Here is a 25,538-nt window from a genome sequence, read left to right as displayed (position 1 = left end):
AGCTGATTTTACTATTAAGCAATAATGATCGGGATTTCATGGATTCACATTTTTACTATCAAATTTTGATACTGAACTCAAAGAAAAATAATCTTAAAGAAGTCTGCAGCCTTAATCCATGTAAGTCTATTTATTTTGTATTAACAACATGTGGACGGCCATAATAGTGATACACCAACCACGCGCTTACTACAAAATATGACGTTTTGCAGTGCAGTAGCAATCGTAAGCGGGGGTGTGCGCAGGGCCCCTGCATGTGCTTGCGAGGACCGCGCCCGCTCAAGACACAGAAGGGGCCGTGCTGTCTTCCAGAACCAAAAAGCAGGGTAACATAGGAGAAACCATGCTGGACACACAAGAAGCAGAAGAGGATAAACAAAATGTTTTGGTCGCGAAGATCGATAATGTGAAGAATGTTTCCCAGCTTTTGAAGGCTGTGCATTTTAGGGAGGTAGGGTGGTTATCAAAGCGGTGCCATGGCCAGTCTGCAATAAATCCATTCATTGAGCTAGATGCCAACGTGATGTTGGTGCGCTGAACCTTCTGTTCGTACCTGTTGAATGTAGGCCACGCCAACCTGCTCTAATTTTGCAAATTATTTCTGTGTTGGAATTGTTTTCCTAGTACTTGTGCCAAAACTAACTAGCAGGATTTAAATTCCCTGAAACATGGGCCCTATGGGCGGACATTGGTGGTAGCAACAACACCGTGGTCCATTATTTCTGTTGATGTATTTTGAATTGCTGGCTACCACTATTAATTTTCATTGCCAGTCAAGCTGTGGACACTGGGCCTTCTGAAAACGGGCCTGTGAATGCTGTACATTTGTGTGAATGTTGTGTTACGCTTGCATCAGTACTGTGTGATTCATAGGGTGTTCGGCAGATGTCTTGCACATATATTGCCCCACCACAGTAGTCCAGTCCAGGAACCAGGAAAAGTGGTGCATGCAAGGGGGCAAGGGAGAGTGTGCCATCTCATCATATTTATGCATGCATTTATGTATGTGTTGAGATTGAATGCAGTGTTTTATATGCAATATGCAAGATGTTTTGTACACCTGTGATGTATTGTTATTAGTTTTACAGTGAACAAATTTGAGTTGTGTCCCATATTGCAAAACCATATAAAAACGTACTGGAACCTACTGGAAAGATCACATGTGGGTCACTTCTTCACCGATGTTTGTCTGTTTACAGAGTGCAATGGTTGTTGTGACATCGGATGGGCTGAAGGTTACTGTGGAAGACAGTAAATGTGTCCAGGCCAATGCATTCATCCAAGCAGATATGTTCCAGGTATGCATTTTGCATGGATGTTAATAATGAAAGGTATGTTTCAGGAACAGATTGTGAGAAAATAAGACCTTGTTTTGATATGCATTAGTGAGCTCTGAATCATGCACCAATTTGCAGATTTGGTGTTACACCTTTGTTGGGTGTGCAGCATTGCTCCTTATAATGCTTTCTCTTGAATCACCATGTAAGGGGCCTGGAAGGCATGTCAAATCACACTATAACCATCCCTGACAGTTAACACTGCAATGTTGAATGCTCTACTAGTTTGCTGCATGTTTTTACTGCATTCATTTTTTGTGTTTCAGCAATTTGTGCTGAGTGAAGAGACATTATCATTCAAGATAAATCTTTCAGTCCTGTTGGATTGCTTGAACATTTTTGGTTCAGGCAGTACTGCAGGTGCCACCACTGCCCTGAAGATGTGTTATGCTGGTGAAGGCCATCCACTGGTGATAGTGTCAGTGCTGGAGTGTGTGCAGTCAAATTATATGGACTGAAATTTGTGGTTTTGGTAAATGATTATGTTATAAAGAAATGCTCAACATGCCTTTTGGGTGGGCACTATGGAGGGCCATGTCACTGTTCTTGTCTTTAACCTCATTCATGCCTACATGTGGCTGGGGGACTGTCCTGAAACACAATAACTAAGCTTGAGAGTGGTTTGCATGATACCATTCTTGGCAATGATGAACTAGGCAGAGGTATGTGTTTATTAGTGTGATGCGCATTGCATAAGTCTGCAAGCTGCACCAAACAGTTTATGGAGCTGGACTCCAATGAGTTACGGGGCTCCGTGTCCTAAAGCAATGTCATCTGTAAAGTGCATTCAGGTGTAGCAGGTGCCCTCCCAAACTTTTGATGCACTTTGTAATATTTGAATTGGTCATTCTCGAATGTTACTTAGCAAAGTATTATAAGCTGTTTTGGGGTTCCTCCTCAGATTAGAAGAAAGTGGCGTCCTCACAGATTGCTCTATCAAGACGCAACTGCCAGAAGACATCATGGAGTTCAGCTTCAACAGCTCAGATGTGGTCAACAAAGCGATTGTCAAGTACCATTGCGCGACCACACTTCTTTATGTTGAGATCACATGTCTAGTTCTTCACGGCTGCATTTCACAAGTCAGCTTGCTGTCATCCGTCAGCCAGCATTCTTGAAAGGCGATCGGATCCGCATCATTTGCTGTTAACAGAATAACGCACCAGACCACATGCCACGGCTCACTCCGGCTCCCTGGACCCGCGAGCGGTGCCGCAGTGGCCGCACGAGCCCAGTGATCGTGCGCCGCCCCTCCTAACGGGACCGGGCGGGGTCACGCAGGTCCGACTGTCTACGGGAGGCGCTGGCTGAGATGGACGTCGACTGTGACGTCATGGAGCTGGTGTTCTGTCCGAGCCCGCCCCGGTTGCAGCTCTCCGCCGTCGGCGCTGGCATGGAGACCAAGGTGCGTGGTCGGCACCGTAGTCTGCACTTAAGCTGAGTTATCACTGGTGAGGGATACGGTGCTTTAAACAGTAACAGCAAGGCGTGAAACCGAACATAGAAACCCCCAGTGAGTGTCAAGGCATGCGTGGTACCGTCCTATCCTCGTTGTGAACGCACAGGAGTGGTTTTCCATCAGCGTGAGTGCGTTTCACCTTGAGGCCCGATGTCCCGAACGCCGGCTGCGGTGGCGAGTTCAGAGAGTGAGCGTGCGCCTGTGCGTGTGGAGATCGGCGGCGACAGCGAGCTGGTGGAGCTGTTCCATTGTCCGCTGCTGTGACGAATTCAGAGAGTGCGCGTGCGCCTGTGCGTGTGGAGATCGGCGGCGACAGCGAGCTGGTGGAGCTGTTCCAGTGTCCGCTGCTGTGACGAGTTCAGAGAGTGGGCGTGCGTCTGCGCAGGTAGAGATCGGCGGCGACAGCGAGCTGGTGGAGCTGTTCCAGTGTCCGCTGCTGTGACGAGTTCAGAGAGTGGGCGTGCGTCTGCGCAGGTGGAGATCGGCGGCGACAGCGAGCTGGTGGAGCTGTTCCAGTGTCCGCGCACCTCCAGCAGCCGCTACCGGCTCGCCATGATGAAGCTGTCCGGCAAGCCGCTCGCCCAGTCGCAGAAGGTGTCGCTGCGCACGGACGCGCGCGGCTTCCTCTGCCTACAGTACATGATCAAGACGGACGACGGGCACATCTGCTTCGTCGAGTTCTTTGTGAGTTTGCCGCGGGGCTGGTGCGTGGCCGCGCCTGGTGGCTGGCGTCGGGGCTTCCCCTTGTGTTTATTTTCTGAGGAGTCATGGGACTAGCAAAATGGGCCGGGTTAGGGAAGATATACGGACCATTTCAACATAGAGCGTAGCAAAGATCGGAGCTCATCCTGCACTCGTATGAAGGACCTACTAAATCGTTGCTATGATGTTTGCTGCATGGCATGGACATCCCATCCTATAGACCTCAGAATATTCTTCAATCTTTAAGAAATGCTCCACATTTGAAGATATTAAAGCAAGTATCAGATATAATGAAATAAGCTCACTTCTAATTATTACTGTAATTTTGACTGGAAAAGACTGCTCTAGCCATCGAAATTTCTTTTTTTAGTGAATATGCCCCCCCCCCCCCACACCTCATTGTTTGATTGGGTCACCATACCTTGCACAACACTAATTGAGAGCCAACTGACGGACAGTGTATTTGGAAATTGTGCTCACAAACGCTAGATACGAACGACTCGTCAATGCTATTTTTTGCCCTTACTCGCCGCATGGACAAGGAAATGACAGGATTTGAATGACGTTATTGCGGCAAGATAGATGCCAGAGTCACCTTGAAATAGTTCCCCCAAAATAGTCTGCACTTATTCACGGACGTGTACCTCAGAAACTTGAGAGATTTAGGTATTAAGAAGGGCAGGGCGGTGAACCGCGCAGGGTGATCTTCAATATATCTATTTCAGTTAACCCGATACAAATGTGGAACGTTCCCTTCAATCAACTTTTTTGACAACTATATCATACATTTTGCCAAAAAACTCGCATTTCGTTGCATCGGGTGGATGGAGCGCTGTTACGCATCATCATGCAGAAGCGGATTGTGCCAATCACCCTTGGGAACCCATACAAATAGGCATTACTAGTGCAGTGATGTTATGGCCGTTCTAAAACTAACGGAATTAGTGTCCATCTGCCATAAGCTCGTCAGAGGTTCACATAAGCAGTGTTCATGCCCAGGTTTAGAAACCACACTGCCTGAAAATAGGCTGGCTGCAGGCCGGCCCTGTCCCGCTAGTTCCAGCCAATAGAGCTGGTGAACTTGGAGCGAGTGACGTTTTTGCTGACATGTCCTAGCTTGGCTTGTCTTATTTAATCCCATACTGTCGCGTTTTCTCTCTCCGATCTCCGACGTTGCTAAGATCTGAAGCGAATCCCTAAAAATCGCGCTAACCCAGCGGATCATTCATTTGCGCTTGAATGCGCGCAGTCCAGTACTTTATTGACCTGCAGTTTTATGAATGCGACTGCCTGTTGCCACCCGCTTCAAACTGTTGTTGGTCGAGTGTTGCTGACACCCGGGGTCGTGGTCATCGGAAACCGGTTTCGACCCGTGTTCTTCAGCATCGTTGCAAATTCGGAATTAACGTTTTCCATGTTAATCGAACAGGAGTTGTTAAAGTATTCGTGATGTTACGTTCCTGCATGAGAACCAAGTCCAGTCAATCAAGTTTGCAAGCATATACATTGACAGTTTTGCGGCAAAACGTCTTAAAAATCATGTCAACCGTCCAGAACAGAACAAGCTCCATGACGTTACAATTGTTTGGTTGCCAAGACATAGGCGAGCCGAAAGTGTGAGTGGCCGGTTCGGGCCGTTCCTGGCCGCTGAACCAGCACATTGTTAGGCTAATTGTCGTGAAGGGAAACTTGGCCTGCGTCCGTGCGCTTGACAGAATCCCACAACGGCTCTAAAACGTACATCTGGAAAACCTGAATATGTTGGTTATCCTTAGCAAATATGGAATACTAAGACTGCGCGTCTGTTTCAGTGTTCACCAGAGGAGGAATGAGGATCTCCTGTGTTCGCCAGAAGATTGAGGGTCTTCTGTGTCCATGGCGAACTCATCAACGCTTGTCATTGTTATATCACGCCCATCATCAGTGCTTACATGCTCTTCAGTGGCTGGTGTTAGGTGTTTTTATAATACAGTAATTATAATATATATTGCCATTTGAAACCTTGTCTTATATTTGACTGAAACGCACCTAACTTCGAAGCCGCTACAGCATCCCACACCGTATCAAGATCCACATGCGCCTGCCAGGCCCTAAACAACCATAAGTGACGTATGCTTGGAGTGTATGATCACCTAGTGACGCAGACCCAGAGCTGGCGAAGGGTACAGGCGTGCCTGCCTCTTGTGACGGAGCACGCGCCACGCCTGCCTGTACCGTCTCTGATAAACATCACCCGATTGGCGAGCGTGGGTTGTGCAGGATATCTCCGAAGACGTCCAGGACAGCGCGGCTCGTGAAGCTCTAACGAGATAATACCCATCATACCCCGTTTCGTCCGTCAGGGCTTGAACGAGACTCGGGAACAATTTTAGAAAACGACATGTTTGTTAGAGGTGCTCGTAACTTTTCAGCAGTAAGATGGCACATCTCCTTCGACTCATGTGCCAGTTCTCTCACTATCGAATTCATCTGCGTATCACGACAGAAATGCGTGGAACATTATCTCATGCAGTAACAACTAATGCTAGGCATTCCGCTTCTCCGAACCGACCTATTTTAGAAGATAGAATGACAACAGAAACAGACACCACATTAGTATAATGGATGTTGCACTCCATTAAGCCAAATGGCCGCACTGGTTTTTAACCGCATAACAAACATGCATGAGTCTTGGTGGCGTGTTAATCGATAACTAATGTCAGGAACGCCTGTATCCGAGCACATGACAATGTTCGGAACCTTTGTGGCCAAACACGTGATCCGATATCAACCCCTGGCTCCAGGTAAGACCGGTGCGTTCCGTCAGTCTCTCACCCGTACTACCAGCTTCTCACAATCCCAGCATCGCCGAAGGAAGCTATCGCCTCGTCCGCATCATTTGTACATGTTCACGTCGGTAACATGCTGACTTTCCGTGTGCCCTTCCTCGTGCTAAAAACACAGAATTTGCAGGAACTGTTGCGCCGAGCCATCGCTGGAAGCGCTGTACGGCACAGCGACACAGACGCTGAAAAGCCGTTTATTCATGATATTCACAGGTGCCATGCACCGCACGTGTCTTCCAGCCACACACGCAAGCCACCGAACACGTGTCTCAAGCATCAGCACTGGGTGCCTGCCACACTGCCTGTGCCGCAATCTAGAAATGCAACATGCGCCCGACGTGCCTCCCAAACACACAACCGGGTCGTTGACAAAGATCAGATCGCATCGCCTGAGAAGTCATGTGGATCAGTGACAAACCGACGGCCATGTCCCAAGGGGGCTCAGATAGGCTTGCCTGGTAATCGGCACGAAGCAACGAGCACCAAACTTTCTTGCCCGTTACAAGTCTGGGACGTAGTGAGGGGGGAGGGCTGGGAAAGTGTGTACAGGGCCATGTCCTTGGGCCAACAGGTCTGCACTTGATGCTGGACGATTGCGCACGAATTCGGTCCAATTCAGAGGAGCTAGCAGAAGATTACCTCTTTGCCCCCCCCCCCCCCACACACACTAAGCCCCACATCTTAGTGCCTGCAGAAGCATGTAGTAGAAAAAAGCATCGTTGAATAGTTACGTGCCTGTGGAAGCATGCGGCCAACAATGTCCGTTGACCTGTGAACACCACTGTTGAGGGGCTATTGAGACCTCCTCGGGACACGACCCATCGGCCTGGCATCGATCGGAACCGGCTCACCGGCGGGGCGCTGTCGGCGCCAACGCACGATCACAGGGGCATGGCTGTCACCCAGGGGAAGGACCGGTGCCGGCCGTCCTCCATCGTTCCACCTTACTCAAAACCAGACCCACCCAACGTGAGGCGTCCGCGGACCACACGGCGCTGTCGATGGCATCCTCGAGAATATAAACAGAAAACGCCGACCATTGACATGACTGCGGCAATGGCGCTGCGACGTGCGGTGGCGCTCGCGATGCCCATCGCAGCCGAGCGGCCCGAGCAGCGGCGCGTCTCTGCCGGGACATCGCAGGGTCCAGTCCGCCGCCGGCGGCCGGTCGGGAGCGCGCGGTCGACCTGCGCCAGTGCCGACAGCGGTCTGCTGACGATGGTGGGACGTTGCTGGCCTGGACCCAGGCACCGGCTGATCTGGACCGGAGGACCAGTGGGTCTGGATCGGGCGACCGGCTGATCTGGACCGGGAGACCGGAGGGTCCGGACCGGACGACCGACTGATCTGGACCGGGAGACCGGAGGGTCTGGGCCGAGCGGCCGGCAGGTCTGGGCCGGGCGACCGGCTGATTAGACCGTGAGGCCGACGCAATGCTCCAATATTCGGCCACTTGGGTGGCCGGTATGTTGATATTTTTTCATGCTGTAACACCCCGGCTTTGGGCTCACTGCCTATGGCCTCTCCCCTTGCTCAAAATCGGCCAATCAGCATCGAGACAGACGGCTGTCAAACCAGTACACATGCGCCCCAGGCGTAACAAATCGGCTGAGTAGGTCAGATCTCTGGGTCGGGGTCAAAAGACAACGGATTAGCGCCAACGAATTGCGTGCGTGGACCACCAGAGAGCCAGGATTCTGGTAGCACGAATTTATATTTGCATCCTGCACACACTACTGGATGACATTTGAACCACTGGACCGACGGATCTGAACTGGGAGACCGACGGGTCTGGACCGGGAGACCGACGGGTCTGGACCGAGAGACGGCTTGTTGGACCGGAAGACCAGCTGGTCCGGACCAGGGGATGGGCCAGTGTGGACCGGAGGCCAGGTCCGCAATCTAGCCACCAGATACAAAGGTCAGTCGCCTCGTCTCGGCGCGGCGCCTTGGAATCAGGAATGCATGTGCTTACGCCATTATGCACCCACCCAACGCCCACTCACAGGGATGAGGGGAGGGGAGGAGGGGCGGGGGGGGGGGGGCGTCACTACAACCGCGCTCCCCATATAGAATCACATCAGTACTCGGTGCATGGGCACGAGGCGGACCCGACGGCTCACAAATGATGACGCATTCACGGCTGCAAATACGTACCTCTCAGTGCAAGGTCATATTGTGGATGACATCACAGTAGTTCGACTAGGGACGCGGCCGGCCACCGTAGAGACTTACCACGATGTGTACGAGAACTAAATCCCACCACTGAGTAATGGAAATGGAGAATATTGTATGGGGAGTGAACCCTTCGCTGCCCAGGACCGCTCGGGCAATATCTCTCGGAGAAGAACCCGGGGAAAAGACATAAAAGGTTGGTATTTCGGCAACATGCCTTTATCTCTTGCTATTGTTTCGATAAAGGCATGTTATCGAAATATCAATCCATCTATATCTCCATTCTCCTGGTTTTTCTCCAAGGAAAAGGGCTATTACTGCGGGCAATATCTCCTTAAAAAGATGAGCAGTTGAATTTCAGTACCAAGCCGTTATTTCAAACCAAGTGCAAAGTTGAGCACAAGTTCAAATAAAGTCACATGGAAACCAAGGGCTTTTCACCCAATCGTAATGCTGTCATTACTAGATGTGTTACGGCATTGGCACCGCTTCACACCGATGCCAAGCGTCGTGAAACTCACTGAATAGCAGAATGCTTTATGAACGCTGTTGGTTGGTCAAGCAGCGTGGTTCATCAAAAATCGTTTGAAATAACCCGATGGATCATGACCATGGGGTTGGCAAGCACTTTTAGTGCATTACGATTTCCGGAATCTAGTAATCGGGGACTAGTAGTAAATGAACTACGATGTAGTGAAACTTTATCTGCTTTTATTCCGGCCTTTTATCACCACTGGCATTTTGTCTGAAAAAGTGCTCGGAAATTATCACAGTAACACCTGAAATGCACGAATTCATTTCGGGCAAACACAACCCAGAAAGGTTACATAAAAGCAGCAGTACTTCACCACATCGTGTGTTTTCAACCCTACGCTTCGGGTTAGCGTTCTTATCAACCGGACAGAATGGGCTGAAGAGGCTCCCGCTCACTGGTGGTATAAGAGTACATGCCAGCCTGTCCGTAATAGTGCTATACCAAGATAAGGCAACATAATTTCACTCAACGCGCCGCAACATACATATCTGTGTGTGGCTATATGACCCCGCAGAGTTCAAACAGTTAATTGCATACGTGAGCCCAAACAATATGCATACTAAAAATGAACATATAAGGCACATCTAATCATAAATGAATTGCGTTCTCGTCAGCCAAGTCAGCAGGCAGACAACCCAAACAACCCTCACATACCCTCAAGACAGATCCATGCGAAGTCATTACTAGCTTCAGTGCACACACAACAGCCAACGTCACACACGCCCATTGAGTCGCACTACACGTCTCAGTACGCATGTATACGACGGACACGGTCCAGGCATGTGCGGGCCTGGGACAGTGCCGACGCAACACTCACTACAGGCGACTGACTCTGCCGGCCTGCCATCCCCGGAGCCAGCCCTGCCACCCCGTCCGCCGTTGACCGGGCGGACCTCCAGCAGGTCAGGTCAGCAGCTCCCGCCGACGTGAGCTCGCACACGTCTGACACCGGGTGTGCCTCCCGTGGGACAGGTGGCGCCTCTGGCGGCCGCTGCCGGCCGGGCGGCCGCTGACCTGACCTAGTCGCTCTGGCCGTTGACCGAGTCCGTGGGCGAAGTGAGATCCGTGTCGCCAGCTGGCTGGTGCGTCTCGCACCCCCGGTCACCCTCCGCCTCGCCGGCGTCCGACGGCGTTTGCGCCCCCTGCCGGCGCGCGGCCACCGCAGGTCAGCCGAGGACAGTGGCGGGCGGCTACAGACGTCCGAGGCAGCGACAGACACACATCACGTAGGTGGGGGGGGGGGGGGGGGGGGCGCACGCTAACAGCAGCCCACGGTACATCATCGCCAGCAAAAGCTGGAGAGGCGTTATCGGAGCGAGTGTTGAAGTGAACCAGAGTGAAACGAAGAGCGAGGCAGCGCCGTGAAACAGCGGAGACCAAGTCTGCCGTCTGAGATCGCGACGGCCATGCACAGAGTTGACGTTCTGTCGCCATCGCTATCAAACACCCGACCAGCATTTATTGCAACGTTTTTTTCTTGCAACACAGTGATGTGGCGATTCGCATATCAGCACAAATCTAGACAGGAGAACATACCAACTTGGAATTTAAAAGCCTCCATTCACGATTCCACAAACAGGGAAAGAAGAGAAAGGGGCGGGCAGAAGCAGACAGAAAGAAGAGTGAGAAAGCGCCGAACAAACGGAACTGCGTACCGTGTGCAGCGTGGCGGGCCGCTGCTGAATGTTGCCCTCCGCCAGCTGCTGCTGGATGCTGCTGATGGTGACGGGCGTCTGCTGGTGCGGCTGGTTCGGCTGGGACCGGTGCCGCCGCTCACCGCGCCGCCACAGCGTGATCTCCTGCAGACCAGCGGCGCTCCGTCGGCACACGCTTCTACACACCGGACGCAATGTCAAATACTGTCCAACTAGTCAGCGGAACTCGCGACTGGCGTAATGTAAGCTAGTGCGGTGTATCGTGTGCATGTGCATTCGCGTGTCAGGGACATGGGTGCACTTATAACTATGCTTCCCACATGCTTTATTTACTAGGACGTATCCGGGATAAAATTCATCCTGTGGACCTTACAGCACATACAAAATCATAATAATGACAAATCATCATCATTGGTGGATCATGTCGGCGGAGGATGTAAACGGTTTAGGCGTGCACAAACTGTCAGGATCCCACGGCTGACCAGCGGTGCAGCGGGGCATGCACTGGGACATCCACCTGCTGCCGCGTCTCAACTGAAGCACAGCCTGCTGACAAACAGCGGAAATGTGACGCGGACTACCGAGCATCAGCCACTGATTGTCACCACTTTCTACCACAGAATACAACAGAGCAGCCCGCACAATGCAAGACAATCTGTACACACTCGTTCAACACCGCTCAGAACCCCAGGGCCCGCACGAGGGCGCCGGCTGAGCCGAGCCGTCACCTGTTGTTTGAAGTAGCGCCGGTCCTCCTCGTCGACCAGCACCAGGTTCAGGTAGTAGCGCACCGAGAAGCGCTTGTTGATGTCGCGCATGGTGGGCGTGAGGTCGTAGCCGGCCAGGAAGACGCGGATCGGTATGCTCTCGCCCCGCACCGGCGCGCCGTCCATGATCTCGTACTTGGCGATCGTCTCGTTCTCGTTGAACGTGTTCGGACCTGCGCAGAGGGACCCGGGTCACGGTATCAGGGTTACTTGAGGCCACGGGACGGATCAAGGCTGATGAGCGGCGGCTGCGAGCGCGCAGAGGAGCCCTGGTCGCCTGAGGCCGCGGGACGGACCAACGCGGACGGGCGGCGGCTGCGGGCGCGCAGAGGAGCCCTGGTCACCTGAGGCCGCGGGACGGGCCAACGCGGACGGGAGGCGGCCGCGGGCGCGCAGAGGAGACCTGGTCACCTGAGGCCGCGGGACGGACCAACGCGGACGGGCGGCGGCTGCGGGCGCGCAGAAGAGCCCTGGTCACCTGAGGCCGCGGGACGGATCAGGGCGGACGAGCGGCGGCTGCGGGCGCGCAGAGGAGACCTGGTCACCTGAGGCCGCGGGACGGATCAGGGCGGACGAGCGGCGGCTGGGGGCGCGCGGGGAGGCCCAGATCACCTGAGGCCGCGGGACGGATCAGGGCAGACGAGCGGCGGACCAGCCGAGCCCGACGGATCAGGCATGGGAACGAAGCCGGGATTCTGGTTTCGAAGCCGCACCCCAAGTTAACACAATGCCAGGGTTTAAAGGCTTAAAGGCAAGCCATCGAGGTTTGAAACTGCAAAGGTGATCCGAGGCCAAAGTCAGTGGCTTCGTATTTTTAAAACGTGAAACCAAATCCCAAGCTAGCGGCTTCAAACTTTCCACATGCGAAGCCGAACACAGCAACTTCGTAGCCAGAAAACACAATGCCAAGGCCAAACTACCATCCCTTAAAAATCCCGAGGCCGAAGCTAGAGCCGAATCTAGTCTATAATCAAGCTTTGCGCAACTAAAACCTTTTCGCGTCTGCTGAAACTATATAGGATCAGGCAAAATCACACGGAGTTCACACAACGCTTCGGACAGCTAGTTCTCCGGCCGCCGTCAGATTCGAACTTTCCACACGATTGACCTTAAAAACGGCCGACTAGTTGGAGTTTTAGCCGTATTTGTCATAGCCTTTCAAAATTGCGTGGTATATTAGAGTACCGATACAAGCAATGCTGTCCTTGTGAAGTGAAGCCAACCACAGCAGAAAGTCAACATGACAGTCAAAGCGAGCTAAGTTTCGATGGAGCAGAACCCGGAGCCATCATTCAAACTTTATCGAGGCCGAGGCCAGCTGTTAAAAACGCTACGAGGTCGAAGGCGTAGTCAACCGTTTCAAACGACGCAACATCAAAGTGATGCCCAAGCCGGCAACGAAAAATAGCGCAAAACCGAAGCCGGCTTCGTCGTGACGCCTGGTGCAGATACTGACCGGACCCTGTTGTTTCCCGTTTGATGATGGCGATTTCCATGTGCTTGATCTTTATCCGCACCAGAAGGAAGTATATCTTCCCAACAATCACATCCTTCAGATGGTACCTGAGAAGCCGACAGCCGATTGGTTCACGGGTAGCTCACGAGTCTCTCACAGTCAACGCTCTGCAGCGTGTTCAGCCGAGACGAACACCAGCATCCTATCATAGCAAAAGACTTAAAGGAAATCGCAACATAAACATATGTGTTTGCATGAGCTTTACTAGTTTGCGTTCTCGATCATACTATTTTCCGTTAGCACAGGATGTAGATCTTGACCAGTTGCCTACAGCGGGGATTATAGGGACCTTCTGTCCAGCCGCTCCCCGGACATAAATTTACACGTATACAAGAAACCACGACGCGCCAAATATTATTTTCAGCCAAAGCACATTTGACACGGTAGTCTTCCCCATGATGGCATGGCAATACAGATGACGTCAGTGAAATACAGTAGGATCGGAGGTGACAGACAGTAAGATCGAAGCTGATATAGTGGGATTGTAGGTGAGACGATGAGATCGGAGGTGAAAGACAGTGAAATCGGATGTGAGACAGTGAGATCGGAGATGAGAGACAGTGAGATCGGAGGTGAGAGACAATGAGGTCAGAGATGAGAGAGAGTGAGGTCGAAAGTGAGAGACAGTGAGATCGGAGGTGAAAGACGGGAAGATCAGGGGTGATGCAGTACGATCGAAGATGATCCAGTAAGTTCGGAGCTGAAAGAACGTAAGATCGGAGGTGAAACAATGGGATCGGAGGTGAGAGACAGTGAGATCGGAGGTGAGGTACAGTAAGGTCAGAGCTGAGAGACAGTGATATTGGGGGTAAAAGACAGTGGGATAAAAGGTGAGACAGTGAGATCAGAAGTGAGAGACATTGGAATCGGAGGTGATAGCCAGATCGGAGGTGAAGTAAAGCGAGATCGGAATTGGTGACAGTCTCAAAGACAGCGATTAGAGACTGGAGGCCTTCGATATCGATGGGACCATAAGAGTTCCAATCGAGCCACTTCGCTCATATAAATCTGCATGTACTTACAATAAAATGACGCACGAAATAACTTGTTCAAAGAAAAGGACATCTGACACGGCAGCCTACCCTGTGCATATCAAAGTCAGAGCCCATGACAGCCACCACCGTCCTGCCGCGTCGGACCCTCACTTGGACTTGTTGTACTCGAACTCGATGTGGAGGCAGTCCTCGATGCCCACCTCCATCTTGATGCTGGTGTTCATGTCCGGGTACTGGGAGAGCGTGTGCACGGCGATGTCCATCTCGCGCACCAGGTCCGACAGGCGGCGCACGACCGTCACGCGCAGCACGTACCTGGCCACCGCGTCACGCCACATCACACGACACTCGCGTCACGCTGGGCGACGCTGCTTACCACCAGAGCTCTGCCATGCTAGCCCAATCTGAGGTCCGCCCCCACGCATCCCCGTGGATCAGAACATCGATAGCACCCCAGCTGACTTGAAGCGAGTCTTACAGTGGCACCACATGTGAAAGCTGACTTGAACTGATTCTTACAGTGCCATCACACGTGAAAGCTGACTTGAATCGAGTCTTAGAGTGGCATGACATGTGACAGCTGACTTGAATCGAGTCTTACGGTGGCATCAAATGTGAAAGCTCAAGTATGTAATAGTACCATGTACACTAGGCAAAGAACACACAACAGCATGACCCATAGACTCCCTCAAACCCTTCCACAGAAGAATTGAGACAAGGCATCAGTATCAGGGATGGAGTACATGTTCGGGCCATCGTCCTTTTGTCCACAAACATTGTGTGCACACTAACACACCAGACAATAATGATAGTCTCAACAACTGTTCCATCTCTTACACCCATTTCATGCACTTTGGCATGTCTCGGTTACAATAACGGGCCTTGAGTGCACTTGCATACCCATCTCTAACCTACCCACTTCTCTCCAATGACGCACCTGAGCCGGACATTCGAGCCAGCATATGACTCATATGGCTTCTCCACCTGGTTGAAGTCAAATGGGTAGCTGATATTTTGCTGCAGCTCGCCAGGCCGTGCCAGCTCCTTCACCAGTGAGAGGAACTCATGGTGGCTGCCACGGTCATAGTGAGTCTCGATCTGGCCCAAGAACTCAATCTTGATGCCATGGTGTTCTAGCTTTGAGCCTGGCTTTTTGAGAGTGATGTTGACCTGAGGCAGTGCATGATATAATAACTACATGCATGATATCACCATTCATAAAATACAATACAATTACAGTGAAAATGTGAAAATAAATGACAAACCTATGGCACAAACATTAGGAAGATATACATCAACTGCTATACATCAACAATTCTAAAAAGTATGTATAAAAATTCTGAATGGGATGAAGGCCACACTCCCATACACTAAGGAAATATTCATATTATGCCTGCACATATACCTAAACCACAGAAAGGCCTGGATCTCATGCTCTTGAGGGGAACCTCTGGCCATGCCCCAGAGTAGCTGTTAGCCCCATACAGCATATAAGTATATTACATGCATGCATATTCTATATACAAAACAAGGGACACAAGGCCTCACATCATCTTCCATAAAGGAAACACCAATCCTAATGTTTCAACAATCTGGTCACAAATGATTTGTTTGGCCACCCTCAACTATCTGTTTGACATCCAGACCACCAGCTGTGAATATGGAAGGTTTGAATTTCTGGTGATGCACCTGAATAACACATAGTATGGTCCAGCATAACCCATGCGCAACTCAAATTAATCTTTCAGTTTTTACTGGTTATACTTTTTTATCTGTTTTGAATTTCTTTACAAGAAAATATATTTCTCAAAATACTATGGTAGAATAGTATGTCATCTCAATGACTCATATGTATTTCATGGAGTTCCATGGTGAACAACATTTTGAAGTATAATTTTAAGATGCTTCTTTTGTATAAAGACAAGAAAAATAATGACTACATCAGTAGGTTTGAATTAGGCAGTGTGTTATGCCTGCAACCATGCCTCAAACTAGTGCAAGAAATGAACTGCTATCATTTTCTATACACCAGCATATGGTTAACACATGTTTCTTTTTTATTTCCAACCATGCTCATACTGTGTCATACCTTGCCAGCAAGACTTTCACCATCATAAAAGAGATAAAACCTTTCTCTTTTTCCATCATCAGACTTCATTTCAGCCATTTTTCTTGTATCAGATCCATCCAGAATGATGTCAATTTCAGCACCCTGACCAAAGCCGAAGAAACTCTGAAATACAGGCAAAGATTAGGCTGGTAAACAAAGATGAAGCTAACATTCTTGACATTATAAGTTGCATTTACTCTTTTAGCAGCACCAGATATTGAGCCATATTGTACTGCTGTCATACAATAACCTGGAGCCATACATCCAAGATTTGACAAGTAATGTGAGCAATAAAAGAGGAGGCATTTGACTGACTAGGTTAATTGCAGATCAAGATCCATAATATCTAAGACAGCCACATAAAAACCATAGCATAAAATAAAAATACTTTGACAGACAAATCACTGAATTGAGTCTTAGGGGTTAGATTATCATCTAGGCTGAGCCATTCATGAGACAACTTCAAACAGCAAATGAACTCAGTGATACCAGGATGATACTATGATACCACCAATACCATGAACATTACATAACCAAGCATATAATGAAATAACAGCTGCTGCCAAAAATAGGCTCAGTGAGCTGACAATGCTTACCATCGTGGCCAAAGGCAGGTGTATCTACCGATAGGAACTAATATTCAATGTTCATAGAGGCTTATCTCCAGTCTGCGGGTCTACATAATTAACATCCTGCAGCAAGCAGAAAACAACACGCCCACAACCCCAAACGATTACCAATGTTCCAAATACGCAATGACTGGCTTCTCAGCTACGGTGCAGTGGACTGCAATTTGTACATATACGCAGAATAACGCCCCGCTCCCCCCGACTCGGCCGACACTCGACATCAACTTGACTCGACTCGAGATCCACACGTCGTCCCTACGACGTGCAAGGTACGGATTAGTAAACACAACAGTCGACAACTCTGGGGCATTTCATACATTCATGAAATGTCATGCAGCTAAATTGAAACAAGTTTTTCTGTAGTGTGCATACAGGTACCACTGTGTTGGTTGGTTTGACACCTTTTAACTTTAGACGCTTTAGTGTGTAAAAATGCTTAGCTGTGCTTGCTGCATAAAAAGGTGCATGCAAGAATTTATTTGCACGCCTGAATAACTTTATCAGTGCTCTGCTTCGTGCTTTGGACCTATCAGTGAATAGTGGGGGTTCGGGCCAGTGCTCAGTGACACGCGACTGCAGTACTCTTGGCAATTGTCCGTTTAGGAAAATAACAAAACAAGCATAAAAGTTCGGTCTTTCAACGCGGTTGTGGGCCGAAAGAGACGTGTGAACAGTGACCCTGCTGTTATTTTAAGTTCGGCCGCCCGTTTATGTGCACGGTCTCTAGTCAATCGATCTTTGGGTTGTACCCAGGATACCAAAATCCGAGCCAGAGCCGAAGTGCAATCAGTCGGCGTTCGGCAAATGGCCAAGGAGGCTCCAAGTCTCTCGCGCCGCTGCACTGATGACGCCTCAACTACAGAAGACCAGCGCCGATAACCACACACACGTACTCGGATATCGGTTTATTCATTCCTCCTTATGGCAAGTACATTTTGAAAGAACTTGGCACGCTCTCTCAGCTTACAGCACTCTACCCTCTGTTCAGCATCAGTTCAGATGACACACCTAACACTTGTAATCATCGCGTGAAATCCCGCAATCTGGCGTGCGTCACAAAGACACAGACGGCTGCCGCGTCCGGAAGCCCCGAGTTCCCTATCGCACCAGCCTGTCGAATGCCAGTCAGCCACATATGGGAAAATGACGCATCGGAGTGATACGCGCTATATCAGATGGCTTTTTACGAAAGCAATTGTCATCCCGATGACAATACACCTAGGCAAACATTTTTACCGCCGCCAGCATGTACACATATTACAAAAATGCCCCTGAATACGGCGTTACCACAGACGCATCCCGACTTAACCAGTATAATACAGCAAGGGAGACGTCGAGTATGAGCCGACCGTGCGGCCGGCCCCATCCGCAACACAAAACACCGTGGAGTACATACACAATGCCGTGCTTACCCTGGAAGTTTACCATGCATGGCAAGTGACCTGGCATCCTGCCCACTAGTCATCACTCCGCGACTCTAGAGTGGCGACTGGGCACCTCAGCCTCAGACCGGCAGGGGTGGGCTCCCAACACCGGGCCTCGCAACCAGGGTCTTCAGCAGCACGGGGTGTGTGCTACGAAGCACACGCCCACCATTACACGAAACGGGACTACACTGCCGTCGCTCTATAAGCTACACTTAACTACGCGGCAGCGAAACTTAAAACTAAACTTTGCTCAGCCAGAAGCGCGAGCGCACAGCGACGACTGCCGCTCGCCGCCGGTAAGCCACCAGTACCTGAGTCGAACGTTCGGAAGAGTCGGGAATCTCAAGCACATCACGCACAGCATCGGAACCTGTTCATGTTTTTGCATTCACGCACCCGGTGCCCCCAAAGCCAAGGGAACGGAATGAAAAGGGGCGGACCCTCATCATCCGCATAAGCGCTCGCTAGGTACTCCAGTACTGAGCGCAGACCTGTCACCGACACAAAAAGTCACCTGCACTTGTCTACATGTACGTTAAGAACTAATGCATACATCAGTGGCGCTTAATCACAAGTAAAAGTCATCTTTATCGGCAGTCAGACACTGTGCAAACCGATGCCTCTAATACCTAAACAATTTAAACTTGGCATGCCGTCTTCGCTCCATGTTGTGCAAGCTCGATCTCATTATACGATGGGATAAGGTTCATGGGTCCAAATCACTGGTCATGCTAATACCAGTCCATGCTTCTCATCAGGCTTCGTCCCGCTGTCGCACCTCGATCACACATCCGCTGCAACCCTAGCATCAGTCTCAGGCACCTCGACACACGCATTCTCAGCGCCGCGGCGTTTTACTGGGGGCTATCTCAGCGCCGCGGCGTTTTACTGGGGGCTATCTCAGCGCCGCGGTGTTTTACTGGGGGCTATCGGGCCGGCGTCCACAGCCTCGTTGCAGACCAGACGGGTAGCGGTTCCATACGCGGCCTCCGACGGGCCACGGGTCAAACCGCAGACCACATGCGCCGGGACAGGTCAGAGTCATCAGCTGCGCAGTCCCACCGTGGACAGTCGTGCCAGAGGGAGGCTTTGCTGCTCAGCTGCAGTTGGATGCCCTGTCAGGCCGACCCATCAGCCCGCTCATCAGTATCACCAGCCGACGCATCAGACCCGCCAGTCCATCCCTCAGACCCACCAGTCCATCCATTAGACCCGCCCGTCAGTCCAACCGTAAGTTCCATCAGACCCGTCAGTCCATCCATCAATCCCATCAGTCCCATCAGTTCGCCCATCACATCCGTTAGTGAACCCACCAGACCCATCAGTCAACCCAACAGTCCCATCATACTCTTCAGTCCACCCACCAGTCCCGTCAGTCCCGCCAGCAGACGCGCCTCGCCTCCATCAGCGCCTGACGCCGCGTCAGGCGCTGATGATTGGCCAGGGCTGCTGTCGCTCGGCCGGCTGGCTCTGCCACCCCAGCAGGCGCAGCACCACCCCGCGCCGGGCCGCCGACCTCAGCTGGTAGCGCAGCCGGCCGGCGGCGGACGGCGGCGGCGACGGCGGCGGGCCGCCGCCGGACCTCTGCCAGTTCCAGCGCGGCACGGCGCCCCACATGAGGTCGCGCTCGGTCCGGTCCTCGGACGAGTTGCCCGCCGCCAGGAAGTTGGCCGCCCATATGCCGACACCGCGCAGTTTGAGGCTCGCCGCGCCCATGTACTTGTAGGTGAGGCTGGTGGCGTTGTCGAACCACACCTGGTGCGTCTGGTTCCAGCCCTCGAACTGCGGCACGGGAGGACGAGGCGCCGTTGGAGTGGGGTCAGCGTGGAGCCGCGGCGAACCGCGCGCCCTCACACAGCCAAGGCGTCGCGTCACCGGGAACGCTGGTGTGAAGGGTGACTGGGGGAGGGGGAGGGGGAACGCACTGAAATGAAGTGGTCCACAGAAATTTAAAGGGGGAAGCTCTATATTGAAAACTTACGGTACCCCATCCGAATGCGTGTTTTTCGGATGCATGATACTTTACACCGTAGGGGTGCATACTGCATGGTCTTGGGGGCTACCGCACTGATGATCATAACACCAGTCGCAAATATTCGCCACCTAAGCATGCAACTCCAGGCCTTCATAGGGTTACTGGATACGCCAAGGCGAGTGTTCATAAGCTCACCTCAAGATATCTCCGATGACAATCCAGGAGTGGCATGAGAAACGATACCAGCAAGTATTTGACAAGAGACGTCCTCCGTGCCAAACTGCAGCTACTGTGCCCTATCACCATCCCATAGGAGAGAACGCATCGCATCGAGTCCCTTCCAATCCTACCACTGCGCACCACGCCCGACGCTACGCGGCCACGCGCCGGCCCGCGTCTGACCTTGACATTGAAGTAGGGCGACTGGGAGTCGTTGGACCAGAAACGCTGCAGGGCGTACCGGTTCCAGACGGCCAGCCGGCTGTACGGCCGCTCGGAGCCGGCCGCGTCGCTACAGTTGACGTTACGAAACGGCACGCGGTCGATCTGACACACAGTGCCGTTCTGAAACGAGACGGTGCCGGGAAGTGAAGGTTGATGGCACTCTCGACAGATGCCGCTAGGGGCTACGGCCGACGACGAGCGCCAGACGCCTGACCGGGTCGGACGAGCGCCCCAGCATGGGTCACCACCTGAATAGCCAAGGGGCTGCGCCATACGTAACGCAAGAGTCCATAAACGCGCTTCCTCAGAAATAGCAGGAAGACGCATGACCTCATCTACGCGAAAATATTACATGCTCCTGAGCGAACCGGGTCTGCTACCTTTCCGCCAACAGTCACGCCACACCGAGTTTACATATGTGTTTGTGTAAGACTGTTTGTGTTAAAATGTGCCGGCGTGATGATACGCGTTCACATCATCCCCACGCATGCGAATAAGGTCACTGCACGGCTTTCAGTGCTGATTCACGTACACGAAAAGGCGCCATGTGGACCGTCTCGCTACATACATGCACAATGGACGAACAACGACCGTGTATGTTCACCCTCATAGCTCTTTATCCTCCTTGAAACATCAAGCGCACATTATGCAACCATTGGATCGAGCGAGAGACGTCCAGGCACCAGAAGTCCCCGCCACACGAGGGCACGGGGCTTACGTGTGTGACGTTGCGGCAGTGGTAGTCGTAGCCGTACCAGGGCACGCCGAGCACCAGCTTGTTGGCGCTGATGCCCATTTGCAGGTACTTCCTCACTCCGGCCAGAGTTCTGTTCAGCGGTGCGTTGGCACTGCCGACAGAAGACCGACTCCTCAGTCGATGCGTGCCGGACAGCGACGGTGACCACGTCCACGGTGAACCGAATAGCAATACCCAACTGTATCGACCGCAGTGTAATTCGTATACTGCATTATGGATGTAAATTAAACAATGCAGAATCACCCCTGATACACTCAGCGTATATACGCACCGGCTTACTAAAGCAGGGTTCGAGCCCTTCGGTCATTTTTCACATTCTCCTCTGAACCGACGGAGAACCATTTACGTTTGACCTCGCATGATTTCTAGCCTCGCACAAACTGCTGAACGCTTTGATGCATGCTCTTACATTACACACCCGGCCCCTTCGCGTGCAGACGGGGCACTAGGTGACCACTTGGCGAGCCCCCCCGCCCCCTCCCCCTCCAGACATACCCCGCAAGGCACTCCTTGGAGACGACCTGGCTGCGCAGGTCGTAGCCCATGACGAAGAGCATGTCGGTGAAGTTGTGCAGGCCGACGAAGTCATAGCAGCGCCCGTCGATGCAGTCCGGTGACCAAGGCACGTCCACTGTGAGCTGGAGCGTGGCCGGCCGGACGTGTCAGACGTGCGGACGAATGAGTGGGAAGTGCGAACAGACTTGTCGGAAGTGCGGGCGGATGTGTCCCAAGTACGGATGGATGTGTCACAAGTGCGGACGCATGTATCGCAAGTCCGATGGATGTGTCACATGTGCGGACGGATGTGTCGGAACAGCGGACGGATGCACCGGAAGTGCATACAGAGTTGGAGCCGATCGTCGCTGGACAGACAGCAGACACTACGCGTCAACACTGGGAGCGTTTCAAGCCGCTGGAGCCAGCCATCACATTTCGCGCGACAGGGCCCGCACGACTGTCCGCACAGCAGTGTGCTTTAGGAGCACCTACACCTCGACGAGTAGTCCGCCGTTCTCCCTTCGCTACCAAACCTCACGAGCACGGCAGGCCTCGCCCCACACCTGTAGACGACGCACTCACCACTGTCTGGACGTTGAACCGCGTGAGCGCGCGCCGCGTCTCGTTCACCAGCTGGACGTAGGCGGCGCGCGCCGGCTCCTTGGCGCCCACCGGGTCCTCGAAGTCGATGTTGATACCGTCCAGGTAGTGCAGCCGGGTGAAGCTGACCTGGCGCGCCACCCACTCGGCCCGGTAGGTGGCGTTGGTAACGTTCGCCTTCAGGAAGTTGGCTGGAAGGCGGCGGCCGTCGTGAGCGAGAGTGAAAGGCGCGGAGCTGCGGCCCTGTGCACGCGCACAATGTGCCGCCGTGCAGGGGCATCAGCAGCGGCCGTGCAGACACCGTCACGGCACGGCCACGGCGCCGGCAGAGCCCTATTAGCCGGCCATTACTGCAAGGTTAGGTCACATAGGGTCGGCAAATGTATGCATTATCAGGCAGAAGGTGCACAATCAAAGCAAACAGTTCCAATAAACTTCAGTTATTTGCATTTCAACGCATGAAATACAACGGCATTCCCCGAGAGCAGCGCCAAAACACATTATACTCATAAATGATACTTTCTCTCGTTACCTCGTTAGGTGGATACCTCGAGCCAACTAAATACGCAAACGGAACGGAATGACACGGGTTCATTGCTAATCACCACGAGAGGGAGCGTGTCCTGGTGTATCTGGGTTTCATCCTGATAATAACACACACCTGAACATGCAGTTAAGTCTGTAGCGGAAGAACTCAAAGATACCAATTAACCTAACAAACGAATCTATTGCGAACACATCACGCCACAACACAACGCTTGACCACTTGACGCGAATGTAATATCGTACAACCACTGTGTTGCGTTTCCCCACCCACGTTTGTCCCAGGATGAGCGAAAAGGTCGTGTCTTTTGTGCAGGGTAGAGGGATGAAGCACTCATCGCTGAGGTTGGCGCATTTGCCGCCATCCGTCTGCGCTCTAGCGATGCCGGCGAGCAAAGGCGGCGGCCAGGCCGGACGCCAGTCACACCCATCATCAGCTAATGACTTCAGATTTCCGTATCACAACGGCCGCCTCCCAAACGCATACAATTTGGCGACGATTTGCTCAGGCCGTGAAATCGGGTCATCATCCACCACCCTACGGTGGATGATGACCCGACTGACCCTATGGGCGTATGGTTTAGCTGGGAGGCGGCAGCGTGGGCGAGGGGCCACAGGGAGTGCAGGTCACGTGACAGGTCACCGGGAGCATCGGCCACGTAACGGGTCACCACGAGGACTCGGGTGACCAGAGAACCGGGGGATCGAAGGCCAGAGGACAGAATGAGAGTCCAAAGGTCACACCACGCGTCACCGGCCTGGAATAGCATGTGACGTCAATCCCGCTCGCGCGTCCACCGGACGCTGGGCTGCAAACACATCCCGTATTCTGACGTCAGGGCGGCATCACGACGCGCCTGCTGTTGCCAGCTGGATCTCCTCCAAGCAGGGCAGGCCAGGCCGGGCCGGCTGGGCTCAGGTGTTGGCAATGACACAGGCGTATCGGTTTCGTGAATGAAGCCGCACATCTTCGTTTGGGAAAACATCTAAAGCACTGGTTGGCTAGAGTGCAACAGTGCAAATAAACAATAGCAGTATATGACTTTGACCCCTATTGGCCCAGCCATCAGAATAGATTCATATGACACCTTGATGTAGTATATTTTGAAAGCGTGGCATCACGTGGCTGAATGTGGCAAAATAGCTCAGTCTTAAGACGGACCAAGTGCGACTACGGAAACTTACTTCGCAGCGTTTTGTTTTCTGAACCACTTGCAAGCCCCATACTAAGCATATCCTACTCCCATTAAAATGTTCGTTGAGCTGCTGCTTAAAATACGCTGGATGCTTGACACACCTGATTACATTCTGCCGCTTGAAGTGGCGCCAATTGTATGTACTTGGGAAACATGTTCAGTATTTTCGGCTGTTTCAGTAAAAAGGCAGCATAGTTCTGTGCGGTTGGAAGCGAGGCACTCCTTCGAAGCACTCGGATTATCTCTAGCGGGATCACCAGCAACGGCTCGATTAAAGCAGCGCTGCAGGGGCCGGTCTAAGCGTATTACAGGCTTAGCCCGGTCTGCACAGGGCCCGCGCCACGGCGCGGCGGGCCGGCATCCGAGGCATTCATTGGTGAGGTGTTCTCCCGGTGTTCCGCATACCGCGCCCCACGAAAGTGCGCTAGACACCAGCGGCGCCGAATAGCACGCAGGGACTCGCACAGCCTGGTTACAACCGGCCAATCAACGGTGGCGTGTCGGCTTCCTGTGTCGTTGCGACGGCACAGGAGGACAACACAACACTGCCTGCCCACCCAGCGCCACCCGCCCCCCCCCCTTCCCACAGACACTCATCCACCAGCAGACACGTCAGTCCCATCAGTTCACCCATCAGGCTCGTCAGCACCGCCAGCGGAGACACGTCTCGCCCCCAACAGCGCCTCACGTCTGGACCCGTCCTGCAGCGCCTGCTGCTCCAGCGGCCGCTGCAGAACGACCAAACGACTCGTGACAACGCCCTGCTCCGAGTTGTTCTGTTCCGATACACTTCAACCACGGGCCGCGGTGTTTTCGCCGCGACCCAACAGGCTGGCACAAACTGCGTTCAACTGCAGTAGCGGAACCAACGGGCATTCATGAACACGTGCGACAGCCAGCAGGGCGCCCACATATGAACGAATATACATCACGAGAGAAAAGACCAATAGCCGGCCGCATCGGGCGTTTCTCCGGTACAGCAAAAAACGTAAACAAACCCTGTGCAAAAGTGACCGGCGGTGCCTGCTTCAGAGTTCGACAAACCACGGCCGTTCACGGCAGACGGCGTCTATCCTGATACTGCGCAGTCATCGCACGGCCTGTGAGGCGGGACGGTGGAGGCCTAATAAGGTCTGTCGGCGTCGCCGTCTCACGTCCGCGGCGGAGGAGCGGACATGTCCGAGCGGGGTCGGCCGCCGCCGCCACCGCTCGCCACCAGCCGGTGCGCTGCTGACCGCGTCCGGACGCCCCAGCGTCAGCGGCAGACTAATGGCCCCGGCGGACACGAGCGGCCGTCGGGAGGAGGGACGATCCCGAGACGCCGCCTGGCCGGCACCGCAGCCGGTGAACGATGGGGAGCGTGATCTAGGTCAGTGGGGTCACCCGCACCGCT

General features: G+C 52.7%; 3 protein-coding genes and 1 long non-coding RNA gene across 6 annotated transcripts in view; 1 reads left to right on the top strand and 3 right to left on the bottom strand.

Annotated features, from left to right (window-relative positions):
- The first annotated feature begins 227 nt into the window (after nt 1–227).
- LOC119112233 (cell cycle checkpoint protein RAD1) lies at nt 228–5,487 on the top strand. 3 transcript variants are annotated; one of them, XM_037236328.1, is made up of 7 exons: nt 228–451; nt 1,200–1,298; nt 1,604–1,755; nt 2,239–2,349; nt 2,619–2,742; nt 3,271–3,480; nt 5,310–5,487. In XM_037236328.1, exons 1-7 carry the CDS (start codon nt 344–346, stop codon nt 5,328–5,330), a joined length of 825 nt encoding a protein of 274 aa, XP_037092223.1. In that variant the 5' UTR covers nt 228–343; the 3' UTR covers nt 5,331–5,487. The 3 variants fall into 3 exon arrangements, with proteins under 3 accessions (XP_037092223.1, XP_037092224.1, XP_037092225.1); XM_037236329.1 differs by lacking the exon at nt 2,239–2,349; XM_037236330.1 differs by lacking the exon at nt 228–451 and having other exon boundaries at nt 1,250–1,331.
- Nucleotides 5,488–9,189: 3,702 nt separating this feature from the next.
- On the bottom strand, nt 9,190–10,723 carry LOC119112051 (uncharacterized). Its single transcript, XR_005095674.1, has 2 exons — nt 10,689–10,723; nt 9,190–10,175 (listed from the first exon to the last, which is right to left on the bottom strand). It is a non-coding gene; the product is annotated as an uncharacterized LOC119112051 (long non-coding RNA).
- Nucleotides 10,724–10,806: 83 nt separating this feature from the next.
- Nucleotides 10,807–15,526, bottom strand: LOC119111114 (vacuolar protein sorting-associated protein 26B-like). The gene is made up of 6 exons (XM_037234942.1): nt 15,515–15,526; nt 14,904–15,136; nt 14,117–14,281; nt 12,912–13,018; nt 11,389–11,628; nt 10,807–10,832 (listed from the first exon to the last, which is right to left on the bottom strand). Exons 1-6 carry the CDS (start codon nt 15,524–15,526, stop codon nt 10,807–10,809), a joined length of 783 nt encoding a protein of 260 aa, XP_037090837.1.
- Nucleotides 15,527–17,593: 2,067 nt separating this feature from the next.
- LOC119111914 (di-N-acetylchitobiase-like) overlaps nt 17,594–25,538 on the bottom strand; it is a 31,363-nt gene continuing 23,418 nt past the window's right edge. The window contains exons 4-8 of the mRNA XM_037235789.1: nt 22,389–22,597; nt 21,804–21,946; nt 21,270–21,399; nt 20,510–20,671; nt 17,594–19,914 (exon numbers count right to left, since the gene is read on the bottom strand). Coding sequence (XP_037091684.1) covers nt 19,555–19,914; nt 20,510–20,671; nt 21,270–21,399; nt 21,804–21,946; nt 22,389–22,597 — 1,004 coding nt within the window. The 3' untranslated portion in view covers nt 17,594–19,554. The remainder of the gene's footprint in view (nt 19,915–20,509; nt 20,672–21,269; nt 21,400–21,803; nt 21,947–22,388; nt 22,598–25,538) is intronic.

Source organism: Pollicipes pollicipes, unplaced genomic scaffold, assembly GCF_011947565.3.
Source record: "Pollicipes pollicipes isolate AB1234 unplaced genomic scaffold, Ppol_2.1 Scaffold_7261;HRSCAF=8764_pilon_pilon_pilon, whole genome shotgun sequence".
Classification (NCBI taxonomy): Eukaryota; Metazoa; Arthropoda; class Thecostraca; order Pollicipedomorpha; family Pollicipedidae; genus Pollicipes; species Pollicipes pollicipes.
Note: the sequence above shows the minus strand (reverse complement) of the source record. Positions and strands in the feature narration are given on the sequence as shown.

Excerpts from the sequence above, each read along its gene's own strand:
- LOC119112233 (XM_037236328.1), top strand. The coding sequence starts at position 344 with ATGCTGGACACACAAGAAGCAGAAGAGGATAAACAAAATGTTTTGGTC. Across the intron at positions 452-1,199 it reads AGGCTGTGCATTTTAGGGAG|AGTGCAATGGTTGTTGTGAC; the intron begins GTAGGGTGGTTA and ends GTCTGTTTACAG. Across the intron at positions 1,299-1,603 it reads TCCAAGCAGATATGTTCCAG|CAATTTGTGCTGAGTGAAGA; the intron begins GTATGCATTTTG and ends TTTGTGTTTCAG.
- LOC119111114 (XM_037234942.1), bottom strand. Across the intron at positions 11,629-12,911 it reads ACGGGAAACAACAGGGTCCG|GTCCGAACACGTTCAACGAG; the intron begins GTCAGTATCTGC and ends CCCTCTGCGCAG. Across the intron at positions 10,833-11,388 it reads TCGGCTCAGCCGGCGCCCTC|GAGATCACGCTGTGGCGGCG; the intron begins GTGCGGGCCCTG and ends GCTGGTCTGCAG.